At 36.9% G+C, this 13,521-nt stretch overlaps 1 protein-coding gene across 4 annotated transcripts in view; it reads right to left on the bottom strand.

Annotated features, from left to right (window-relative positions):
- Window positions 1–13,521, bottom strand: part of SHC3 (SHC adaptor protein 3) — a 110,954-nt gene that overhangs the window by 36,670 nt on the left and 60,763 nt on the right. For all 4 annotated transcript variants that reach the window (XM_040580366.1, XM_040580367.1, XM_040580365.1 and 1 more), the window contains one exon: window positions 8,142–8,212. In XM_040580366.1, coding sequence (XP_040436300.1) covers window positions 8,142–8,212 — 71 coding nt within the window. The remainder of the gene's footprint in view (window positions 1–8,141; window positions 8,213–13,521) is intronic.

Here is a 13,521-nt window from a genome sequence, read left to right as displayed (position 1 = left end):
GCTGAGTTCCAAATCTGTCCGAGAGTATTTTCTGCTTTGCAGATGGTCATACTGTGGAGTCATTTTGTTGGCACAAAACATGTTATGTATTTTGAATATGATTTCAGCATGCAAATGTATCCCGTGAAAAATTACCAATATGCATTTTCTGAGGCTGACCTGCTGTAAAATTACTTCTCTCAGGGACAGAAAAAAAGACATTTTACATTGCCATTTTTTCCATTAAAAAGGCTAATGCCCTGATATTTTTCATAGCTTTAGTCATATTTTACCCTGACTGTTATATAAAGTAGCCTACTCAGGAAGCTCTGATCTACTCCTTTATGAAACACCATCACATGTACCCTCCCCTTCTTGTGGTTTCAAAGGGGGTTTTGGCTATAATGCTAGGTTTTATGGTTGCTGCTTTTAATTAATATGATTTAATTGATTAAAAAGCAGAATTCTGGAACTCGTATTTCGCAGAAATGACAGGCACATACCAATTGCATAGATTTTCTCAACATATTTTTAAAAAGTACAGCCATCTCTTCTGAGACAAGAAACTGATTAGTTTTTAGTCTGCAGTGTTTTGTATGACAAGACATAAAACCTACTAATATCCTCTTGCTAGTATCTTCTACCATCCTATAGTTACTAAGTTTATCTTTGCCACCTCAAAGTGTAGGGCTTCACAGGTTAAAAAAACAGACATCAAAAGATGGACTTTTTAAAGAAAAGCACGACAAGCCTAGAAGAATTGTACAGAAGGCTCCCAGGTATTTCTTAACAGTATTATAATCCTGTCATTTTAAAAAATAATTTATAAATCATTACCGTGTTGGTTGTACCAGTATTCCCTGAGGAGAAATAAAGTCTATACTAAATGAAAAAATAACTTGCTTCTGAAAAAGAAAAAAAACCAGAGACCAAAAATAATTTTTAGAAATCCATTTAATAACAGAAGTATTATTTGTTCATTTGCAAAACAGGCAAAATGAGTGTGTGCTGTCCAAAGCACAGGGGATATTCACAAGCTCTGAAGACTAAACCACTATATTACTTCTTACACAACTGTAAATGCCAACTGGCAAATTGACCATATTTGGAAGATGTAAGGATGGAGAAGTAGCTAAGGAAAACAGAACAGAAAGTATGGATAGGAAGGGTAGGCTAACTGTGTGGCATGGATGCACCTACTGCCACAAATTCAGAGTACCATGTAGGCAGCACCCCTGTGGGGAAGCCCCCAAGACAGTGGCACAGAGACCAAGTGATGACATTTGTCACACCAGCCTGACCAAAGCGAAGCCTGTCCTGACCGCACAAGTGATGGAAAGCCTGGAAGAAAAGGTTTGCAGAATAAGGCAACATCAGCAGATGTGGCACGCAAGCTGTTGTCAATCGTAGAGTAAGGAGATGACGCCTCCTCCTTTTCTTCCCTCAGCTCCTCATTTTGTTTCTTGAAACGGAGTTTTTTCACATGTAGAAAATCTACAAGTAGAAAATGAAAGGAAGCTGGCCGACTTCATTTTTGGTTTATTGAATAAACTTCATACAGTAAAAGGGTTGTCTTTGGCAACTGTTAGACATAAAGTACCACATGGTATTAGGGATGTAGTATGCAATCTATCCAATGGTTGCTATTCTTATGCTCCTGCATCTTCACTGTGAGACTTACATCAATCTGCTAACAGGAGTCAATGCACTTGAGAGGACTCCCTTGCTTTTACTGCCCAAGAAACTTTTTATCCATTGGTATGCTCAATGACAGCTCTGTTCTCACTATTTACAGATGATGTAACTTTTAAGGAATATTTGAGGGAATTTCAGTAAAATCCATACCTTCTTTTTCAACATGCAAGTAAGTTTCAAAAACTCTGTTTCATTCATCAGTAACAGGGAAGTCTACCTTGAATCTGATGACTTCTTCTAATACAGTAGTTCTGAACAATGCTCTTATTTTTAGAAATGGAGAGTGAAACTGTTTATCCAGTAGCACAAGTTATTTAGATATATCTCTTCACTCTGCATACACACACAGTCAGATTTGTGTTTAGCAAAACTGGAGCAAACATATCCATCTTTATCTTACAGCGATGGGAAATGCATGCCACCAACAGGTGAAGCCAAAGAGGCATACAGCTGCTCCTCCACTGCTGAGAACACAGTCATACATATCTGCATTTAATCATTATTTAGATTCTGACAATCTTGGTCCAAAATTTGGGGTACTTTTCAAAGAGGAAACCTCTTAAAATACTGGTTGCATTTTTTATGAACATGAAGTGATGGTATACAAAACCTTGATTTTGCATGCACACCTACAAAAGCCTGCCTTTGCACAATCCTCCACCTGTCAAGAATAAGGTCAATGACACCAAAAAACTAAAGAAAAAGGTACTTGAAGGTTTAGATCTGTTAGGTAGCTCAATCCTTGAACGTCTTTTGTGACCTTCAGGCTTTATTCCACTCAGCCTGGTCTCTAGCTGTTTATCCTAGTAGTAGTCAGGCAGATGGAGAGATAGAAATTAAAATTGTCTTTTGTTGCTAAATCAGGATCATAATAACCTCCAAACTGCGTCCAGCCTCAGGTCATTTACTATAGTATCTTCCCTCTCAAAGTGTAGTGCACCACAAGTATTTCAAAGCAAAGCATAGGAAACCTTACAAAAGTAAAATGCAAAAATTTAGTCTAATGAATATTTTTCTCTAACCCCCTCTTTGGCCCCAGGTCCAAAGCAGGATTTTGGAGACAGATATCTTACAAAATCTCTTTTTTATTAGAGGATTAAGTTCTAAGACTGACATTTTGAATAACCCCATAAGATATATGATATTTTATAAATATACAAGCCATATATTAGCAAAAAGGACCTGTCATACGAAAAACACTCAAATTCCTTATGCCTTCATTTCTCTGTGTAAACAAGCTGCTAGGTGCTATTAGCAAAAGAACTTGAGAGTGTGTCCATTTCCAAGGTGTTAGGTAGTGGTTAACTCTGTATTGCAAATTGCATTTAAAACATGTTAAGACCACTCTGCCTCAGTCCTTCTGCTCCTGCAGAACCATGTGGAGTCACCAGCTTTTTGAAAACCCAGGGTACAGCTGTATGTGTACCTGTTTCTCTGACCATTTGGGTTCCCCATCCCCTGAGAAGCTCTCTGCATTCTCACAAAGGCAAGTGGAATGGGGCAGTTTAATTAATTACTCTCATTCAGGCTTTGCCTTACCATATATTAGTCAAATTAATCCAAACAGTAGCTAACATTTCCCCTGCTAACAGTACATTGAAAGACTTCAACGTTAAGCATGCAAAATTCTATTTATTCTAACCCATTTCTAAAATGCTAAAACCCCATGCCAAAATAGCAAATATGTATTATTTTCTGACAGCATCGGACACTGTAGCTGTCATTGCCCCACTTAGAGGTGTGCTGTATGAATTATAAGGATGTCTCCATCCACTTTTGGGAATCCTGCTTCCTGGTGAACTGGGCAGTAGTCAGCACCCCGTGTTTCCCAGAGCTTTGGCCCTAAAGTAGTGTGCACAAGGGAACAGCGTTATCATTCACATCCCTTCCTGCACACAGATGTGTATCCAGATTTTGGTGCAGGTATGCGTGTTCTGCTATCCCCTAAGCACTACCCCACATCCAGAGTCCATGTAGCAGAAAGCAAGGGCAAACCACACTAGCCTTCCAAGCAAGAGAACACGTTAAGGAGGAGACTGAATACAGAATTCACTGTAGATAACACGTTACCTATCCACCTTCAAAAATCACAGGGGAAACATTCTTCCTTTTCAGTGTCTTCCACCCATTTTTCAGTGATGCTTGCTGACAGTGAATTTCTGCAAAGAATACAGACACAGTTGAAAGAAACACTACATCAACAGAGCTTCACTCATGCTGTTTAGCACGGGACTCAAACCCAGCTCTAATATCTGGGTTTCTGTCACCTCCCCTCCAAAAGCTTGGGATATTGGCATAAATGGATTTGTTTTTCATGATTAATAAAGTTCAGGTCTCAAATTCGGAGAGGATCCTCTTTCACAGTGTTCAGCCCAAGAGAGTTCACGGAGAGGACTGAGATCAGAGTTTGGATTTGGGTCCACTGCTGATACCAAGTATTTCAGTCCTCTGGTCTACTTGCTGTTAACAACGCAATTTAATGTTTTATTCAGCTCAAGGAAGCATAACTTTCTGAAGCTGCATGCAGTAAACTGGTTTCATTCAATTAAATGCCGATGAACATGCAGCCTTATAGTCCAGACAGCGCATGCAACGCTACTCTAATTCAGTACTTAGCTAGAGTCATGCACACAACACAATAGTGACGATTCATTACATCATAACAGATTTAACAAGAAACATACAAACGTATTACATGAACTGCAAACACCGCACACGTTACAAAAGAATTTTACCTGATTTTTAATTTTTTTAATAAACAGCCTGAGGGCGCAAAGGGCCTGGCCACACAGGCTTAAGAGTAGTTTCTTTCTGTGACGGTGATGGTAGCTTTCGGGTGAGTTTAGGACCACTTGACATCTGCAGTTAGTAGTTTCGCCTGCTAGTCCTCCTGTTTCTCCACTATGTTGAAAACGAAATGCTTCTGTTCATCTTGCTGCCCAAGAAAGTCATCTCCTTCACATGTGTTACAAGAATTATCTCTGGATAATTCATGATGCAACATGTGGATTCAGCTGGCTTTCATTTATCATTATGCATAACTGCTGACCCTTGACTCGCACATCCATTTATTTGCTCAAGAAATCACATATTACATTAATTACAGAACATAAATATAATACAACTGATTAATACTACTGTAGTTCTATTTCTCCTGTAGTGAAAGAATCTTGAGACTTCAACTGTGTAATGATGAAGGGGAAAACCTATTATAAATTGTACACAGCTGTTCATTTTTCCTCAAATCAGATCCAAAATTAGGACAACAATACCTCTTGCAGGCATCACCAAGGCTGCTAAGATCTGATGAACAGTATGGCAAGTGAAAGTGCTTGCTCACTGCTGCCACACGAAGATAAATGCATTGCTGTAAGTTTTAAAATTTTAATTTACAAAAAGTGAAAAAGCAAAATAAAAACATGTTATAGGCCAGGTACAACAGCGTTTAACTGCACAGGTTGATTTTTCACATGAATGTGACAAGGAAGGAAAGACTGTTGACCAAACTGTTTACACTGGGGCTTCAATCCAGTTCCTGGACTTGAAGTCACAGTTCATTTCTGAGACTGGTCCATGCATACACACTGATACACACTGATGTATAAGCTTTCCTAATGTGTTACTTACAACAGCTGTGATTTTCAAAGCCATTCAGAATATCTGGACAACCTTTTCCCTTTAATTTGTTATTTAAAATGGGTGTGTAATTGACTAGATAACTGGAAATCTTAGCCCAATTTTTAAGTAATTTCTAAATGTTCACCCAGTAATTTAAGTGCTCTTTACAAGCACTAATTCATTTAATCACAGAGTTGTCTGTGACTGGGCCTAATGGTTTTTCCAAAATAATACCCAAAGCCTGCAGCAGGGCCAGAGACTACACACCTCAGCCTCTCATGACTGAGCCACAGGAGGTTTTTTTCTTCTAGGAATTTGTGCTGCTTATCTTACTTTCAGGTTTTGCTCCTCCTAGCTAGCTGAGAGATAAAGTGACATATGCAATAACCAGAAGACGGAAAAAAGGCAACTGTAGGATTCCTAATGTCTGCCGTCCTATGTTAGAGCTCTGCAACATGGAGGAAAAGCAAGGGCAAGAAGAAAGCAGGCAGGGACAGGGATGTGGTGCACTGCTAGAAAGGGAGTAAGTGCTTTGTATGTGTCAAGCACCATGCATGCTTATTAAGAAGAGATGCATACAGACTTCCAAACTAAATAGGTAACTTGGCTTATCTTTTGTAACTGTTTTTTAATCATACTCAGTAAATAATGCATAGTACCAGAAGTCATATTGGCCCAAGACAGATCACTTTCTTCTATGACTAGTTTTGCAAGGTCTTAGAAAGACTTCTTAAGAGGGAACTGGTGTCTGTACAGTACTGTATCAGTATATCAGCCTTATTAATTCAGTACATATCTTGAGACCTACGCTATGTTCAATGCACATGAGCAAGTTAATCAGCAAATGTGAATTTTAATAATTCCTTAATAATATTTTCTTAATATAGAATAGACTTGTATGCCAAATGCTACATGACAAAGCGTGTGGGTACTTAAGACATTGCATGGGGATTTCTAGAGCCAGATGAATTAATGAAATGCAGATGAAGATGCTAGACAGATTCAAAAGTCACCTAAAACTCCTACTTTCAAAAGAGTTTTAGATCAGGAACTACCTGATCAGAACAACGAGTCTTCATTGTTTTATGATAAACAGAAAATTGCAAATCCAAAAATAACAAGAAAAACAGGAAGATATGGCTTCCTGCTTGGAAAAAATAACCTGTGCTCTAGATGTGGTCAGAGGAAGATAAGACAAGAAAATGCCCACCATGTAGTCCAATATGCTGTAACTTCAACAGAAGAAAATATAATTCCAAGTCCGTTTCACCATAAAAGCCAAGAATTATTTTTGTATTGAAAGAACTGTAAGACAAAGACACTTTTTTTCTGCAGACCATATTGCTCTAGCTCAGCAAATCTGCTTAAGTATTAATGGTAGAGTTGTGCCTTTAAGCTAGATAATAAGAAAAGCACAACGCTATTCCAACTAAGAGATATAGTGAAGAAGACTGTTCAGAAAAATAAAGCCAAATTCAGTTCACCTTCAGGTACAGAATTCAAAAACAATAACTATCAGAACTGTTTCATAAGCCAAGGTCATTTTACTTCCAAGTGGTAAACAAATATGCCACCTGCACTGGAACTGAAAGTCTGCTTAGACATGAAACCATTATAAAAGGTCACTGCTGCCAATACCACAGAAATGTATATGATGATTTTAAAAAAGTACAGTAGTAAAATTATCAAATGTCCACACAGTCTACATTGCCTGAAAACCAGAATTCTGTGATTAACCTGTTCTTGTGCTTTTACACCCCTCATTAATGCAGTATGTTGACAAATTAATGATTAACATTTTGTGAAGACTTACGGGGTCCAATTCAAAGCTGCTGTATGCAAGTGTAACTCAGAGTCAATGCATATAGACTGCACGATCAGCATCCAAGCCTAAAAATAAGTAATTTTGCTCATTTAATAAAAGAAATAGTTAGCTGTCTATGGTATGAAAAATGGCTTATGATAGACTATGAGCAACTGTAAGATGCCTCAAAGGTGTGAAATTCAAGCACTGTATCCAGTCACACCACTTCGTATGTGTTCCTTTGCAAAGGAATACTTCATTTTTTTAATGCCAGAATTTGAAAACATGGTTTCCAGTTGCTACAAGACATCAGTGCTACAGTCCTCTGAAATCAATGAGCTCAGCAAATGCCTGCAAAACACCAATTCCTGCAGTTCTCAGAAAATACTCTCCTAGAAAAAGAAATTATTCATATACAGTTCTTAAGACAGTGCTGTACTTTAAGTACCACTCTTACAAAAATATCATGACAGGTTTAAAATAATTGTAATAAGAACCTAATACAAGCTCATTGTTTCTTACATACAGTCTGGAAAAGACAACAGTCTTTCATTTGTCTCTGGTATCGTGGTGATATATTTTTTTAAATACTTTGTACAACCAGTTTGTAATCTCACATCCTTGCATAAGAAATTACTATAAAAACCTATTAACATGCAGCTCAAAACCAGCTCTCTAGGCTAATTTTGACAAATACATTGTAGATGTTAAGTATATTCCAATTCTTACTGGCTTAAATGTCACAAAAGTTGTACCCTGATAAGTGCTTTATTTGGCATAAAAAAAACCCAAAAAAAACCAAAAAACCAAAAATTTTCTAAAGCAGTTCCTTGCACATAAAAAGACCATGAAGAAAGTATCTTTTAAGCCCTGTTGGAGCTACAGTAATACCAGGTGAGAGATTTACCTGTAAAAGCAAAACTAAAAAGTGGACTCACAGTATCCAAGTATTATTTACTACGTGTTTTACCATCTTCCTGGCTTTCCCACTTTGGGGACACAGTTCAGCAGTTACTTTAAAAAACAGACTTGTACAATGTCTTACCTTGCAATCTGCGTTCTAGTATTGAAGTCAAGAGACCGCATTGAGCGTAAGACTTCTATACACCCCAAGTACTGTAAGGAAAAAGAAACAGTTGGAAAACATGTTATAATTATTTTTGAGTTCTGGGAGAAAATGCAGCTAATCATTAAAAGGCATTGTACAAATCTTATTTTTACTTTTGATTAATCCTTTGTGTCAGGTAGGTTTTTATAATTATGTACTTGTATGTCACAGATTTGTTCCATAAACATTTTATTTCATTTAAGTCTCAAGCCTGGTTCAATATATCTTTTTATATTTAACCTAATCACTGTAATATATGTAGTTCATAATGTGTTAATGTGTTTTTTAATTTTCCTCTATCTTAATTGTTCCATTTTAGATATAAAGCCAGTCAAAGTAAAAACTAATGTTAATGAAAAAGGAATTGTGGTAAAGTGAATTCATCTAGCACTGGTTAGTAGGAAAATCTTCTTTAAGAGGGAGAGAACTAAGCCTCACTAAAAAAAAAAGGTAAATTATGGTAGGGAAAGCTGAAAAAGGCACTGGCAATCCAAAGAGGATTCCTTAATAACCAGCTCAGGGATCGCTGGGATCTAATATTTTCATTAAAGATGCTAGCATAAAGATATAGGAAAATGCTTACAAAATATATTAATAATCCATGAAGGGAAATGGCTTCAACAGGGTCATTCAAGAGAGGAATGACACAAAGGTTAGCTAATGTTAGGAAAGGACCAAAATTTTTGGCCTAGACTTCTGCCCTGCATCTCTATAAAAAAGAGGGAGTACCGTTTGGAAACATGTTAATATATAACAGTATCTTTCACAAGAGTGAGAAGAACTTAGGGGAATCTTCTAGACTTGCTTCCAAAAGTGGGCGTAATTTGCAGGTGCTAAAGTCTACATGCAGCTACAGCTCCTGTTAGGTATTTGGATAGTGGCTTTGTACAAAGCAACTCATGACTGGCAGTCCCATGGCAGTATCTTTGCATGTAGGTTAGGTATTCAGCCACACACCTGACTCTTGAAAGTCGGGGAAACAAGGATGAGTCTTTACATAATGAGCCTGATAATGTTATTCTAGTTTATAGCAGTTTCGTATCAGTTTTTATACCTGTTTGCAGCATAATGCAATCTATTTGGGTATGACACGGTGCAAAAAATCAAGTGAGGCCACCACTTTGTGTCTGTTTGGGAATTTTATTTATACTGAAAAAATGGTGTTTTAAATAAAGAATTACTACATCAGTAACTGTACAATCTACAATTTCAGCAATGCTTCTTCTATAGAAACGTGTATGTCACAAATTGTTTACAAGCCAAGGGAGTATCTAATTTGTTTTCACATGTCCATTATTATGTAATTTATTGGTATCAAATGTTATGAAGTCATTACCACACTGAATAAAATAGACTAGAATATCAAGTGACTCTTATTCATTTAATTGCTCAAAGTTGGATTATAATAGCCCACAGTTTCTGGGAAGGGTTGTTTCGAGATCCACTTCCTAGAATTTTTTAGAAATCTCCTGCAATCTTTTATATTTTCTGAAAAGCTTGTAAAATCCTCCTGTAAAATGTCTTGTTTATTGAGATCCTGGCACATGGAGCTTTCAAGCTAAGGGTCATACTCTCAAGCTGTTTATATTATCATCACTCCTCTGTAAGTGCAAAATTAGGTAAACATTGTATCTTATTACAAGAAGTTTCCTTTTTTTCCATATACTTCTGCCTGAGTACTTAAAGCATCCAGAACAACATTTTTATGCAGGAATTTAATCCATTAACTCTATTTTTAAGTATCTCAGAGGGTGATTTGATTTGCTTGGAATTAAGTTTGCTAAATATCAATTGAGATAATCAGCTGAAGTCAGTTAACTCATGCCAATATAGAGCAATGCAATACACTTTCCTGTACTGTTCTTATGTAATTTTCTTTTAGATCTAGGATGCTTTTCCAGATAAATTTTCCCAGATATTTATTTCATATGAGATACATTTATAATTAAATATGCTGTAAACCGTGTAACTATTCAAAGGTATCCCTGTGACTTTTTTATACTGAAATACTTGTTTTTCATCATTTCATCAATGTGTTTATTTAGACTGCTCAATACTAAAACACTCTTGGATTGCACTTGTTCCTTCACTTACCCAAATTTGCCACACGTCTTTTAAAGTGAAGTAATTATACAAGTTTGAGAACCAGGTCTAACATTTTAGAAGCAAACCCTGGAAGGTAGTTTGACAAGTACATGCAGGCGTGCAAATAAATACACAAACACATGTGCACACAAGTCACTGTTAAAATAAACACAAATAATTAGACAAATACCCATAAACATACTTAGAAGGCGTGCATTTAGACTCCTTTGAGTCATACTACCTGATCTGCACTAACAAAAGTAGAGACAAAACCAGACTGAAGGAAGGTCAGATGGAAAAAATACCCTGTACTTGTTTTATGTGTAGCACAAGAGACAGCTGAACACAACATAGTAAGGCTTGCAGTATTCCTGGCTGATCAAGGCAAAGATGGCAACTGATTTTCTGGGATAGAAGATGTGAACACTTAATCACCACGGCATGTTTTCAAGTAACGAAATTACTATAAAAACTGACATTCAAAAGGTCCAAAGGCCAACTACAGGGACATATAACTCACCTACTGCTATGCTTCAATTATTCCCCAAGACCAACATTGCTCTCTAAAAATATCCATTTGAAGTACATCCTGACAAGGATCCACAGAAAGGAGACATACAACCAAGATAGCAAGTAAATAAATTATTCATTTATTTCAACAAATAAATATCCTGATTAAACAGAAATGGTATTTTTTGCTTTAGGCATTCCATAAAACATTTAAAATAAAGTTATAAAACAGTCTATTTCTAAAAAAGTTCCTTTCACCCAGCACTTAATGTACATTCTAACCAATCAGCTCCTGTATGCTGTGATATTTATGCTTGCATCCTCTAGTATCCTCCCTCTCATTGCTCATATACCGAAGTGCAGCCCACCTTGAAGTAGGAAGATCTGGGACTACCAGTTCCAAGTTCTCTCAGATAACGTTCTGCCTTCTGTCTACTTTCTGATATTTGAATGAGTTTCCAGCTTGTATACCTTCCTTGAATGGTACTACGCCCCGAGGAAAAAGTCTTTCATGTGAATGAAAACCTTCCCATTCAGAGGTTTTAGTTTCATAACTAGTACTTTGCATGCTAAACAGCACCTTGCAGGAAGCTGATATAAATCTAAAAGCAGAGTGCCACATACTCCTGGGACCATACCTCTCTCATTTCATGAGGTTCCAACATCCTCACTAGTTACAGTTTTTTCAGGTAAATGTAAGAGAAGGCCATATATCCCAGATTTCTGGTTTCTCCCATAGGTGAAGATTTTTTCCATATTCCCTGAAGTACCTCTGTCTTCTCTATGTCTCGGTCAGAAAATTCTTGTTTAACAACTAAAATCCTTTACTATACCCTGTGTAAGAAAGGGTATTGAGTTCCCACAACATCTGTCAGAAACAGACAATTCAACACACGAGTGCTGAGTGCGTTCATGTGCTTAGAGTGAAAAGGCAAATGAGGGCAGTCACTGTCACTTTTGCTCCACAGACATGCACAACCCTGTTCAGCATTTTCTAACAAGCTCTTCAAAACACCACGTTACTTGAAGAAATACTCCATTGTTTGACTCAGAAGCTAGTAGTAACAACAGCAATAAATATTTTTATAAAAAAGTAGCAAGATGTAGCTCCATACAGAACTGCAAATGTCCAACCTAGGAGTGACAAATGCATGAATGCTTGAACACTTTAACACTTGAAATGGGTATGCATGTCTGATAGCAGACAAGTATCTGCCCTGAACATGGGTAGCATGAGGATCTGCCCATTACCTGCTCTCAAACAAAACAAGGACTCCTAATCTCTGAGTCTGAACTACTGGAGCATAATTAGCTCACGAAAACTGCATGAGTATTCTCAGTAAGTTTTTCTCAGACTGGTTTTAATCTGTGTAACAGATGACCATCATCAAATCTGACAACTGCAGATTGTGCTTGCAAAATGACAGCCTCGTGCCAGTTATGTAAGAGATAACATGGTTACATCAGCAAACAGACATGCACTTGTGTTGTTAGCCAAAAATTAGCCAGTGCTTTCAAATACTGATGTACCTAAAATCTGCACTAACGTTGCATAGCTGCTGATAATACTGCAGGGGCTCAAAAATAGATTTGGATTCCAGGGGTTCTGGGTGGTGTATGTACAACTAATTTTTGAAAACAGAAATCTCTAAAACATATTATAAAATACCCTGTAATAAGATGGTCAATTAATTCACTGCAAGTTTCTCACCCACAGGCTTAGGCTGTGCTGTTACTTGGCAAGTGCAAAAGTGAGCATCTTTTTACTTGCCACATCTGTTCCTCATGTGTATCTACAGTCACATGCCTAAACTGTCATGATCCCTTTTGGTTTTTTGCGGGGGAGGTGTGAGGGGTGTGTGTGTGTACCTGTTTGGTTGGTTGGTTTTGTGGGGATTTTTTGTTTTGCATTTTATTCTTGCTAGCCAAAGAGCTAGTCCAGAACTAAAGCATGCCATGAAAGTAAATGAGTAGTTAGTATGAACTAGTGCTACTTAATTCCAGTAGAGGACTCCCTTATTTAAAAATAAGAGCTTTTATTTCTGATTCAGATTGTATTGCTTCTATTGCTACATGCATCTATTTATGCATCAAGATGACAATTCTTTCTAATTTCAGATATCATTAAAAGCCAAAGAGGCTTATGAAATGAGCACTGAGAATTCCATGATGTTACACAATACTTACAACTTACTTTCAAGTTTGCCATCTACCCTAAATCATATTAAGATTCAAGCCCAGATACACCCTAACAAGCAGAGCATAATACGAAAATAGTAACAGCCCAGGACTTGATTTCAAGATAGTAAGTTTGCCCACATATAATTGTAGAGCCAGTCAAGATTTTTAACATCTTTATTGGTCCATGAAAATGAGAAGAAAAAAAACCACAAAAGAAACCCAAGTCATAGCCAGAGACTGCAGGATTAATAATGGCAAGTATCTTACATAATGCGTTTTTCTCTTAAGCAAATTAATATGAAACAGTAAACCTGAATCCTTTTGCTATCGTATTAGATGATTTTCCCAGCTTAACTGAATTTAGAATACCCACTCTTTAAACAACTGAAGTGAATAAAATCCCAAAAGAACAAGGAACTGCAATCAGGTGTTCCCTTTAATAAAGTAAGTAAAAGAAAAATAATAGTAAGTGCCACAATATTTCCTTATTTTTTAAAATTGTGCATTAAATGAATATTTATTACCTTGAATACCTTACTAA

Source organism: Falco naumanni, chromosome Z (assembly GCF_017639655.2).
Source record: "Falco naumanni isolate bFalNau1 chromosome Z, bFalNau1.pat, whole genome shotgun sequence".
NCBI lineage: Eukaryota > Metazoa > Chordata > Aves > Falconiformes > Falconidae > Falco > Falco naumanni.
This window is presented reverse-complemented; position numbering and strand designations above follow the sequence as displayed.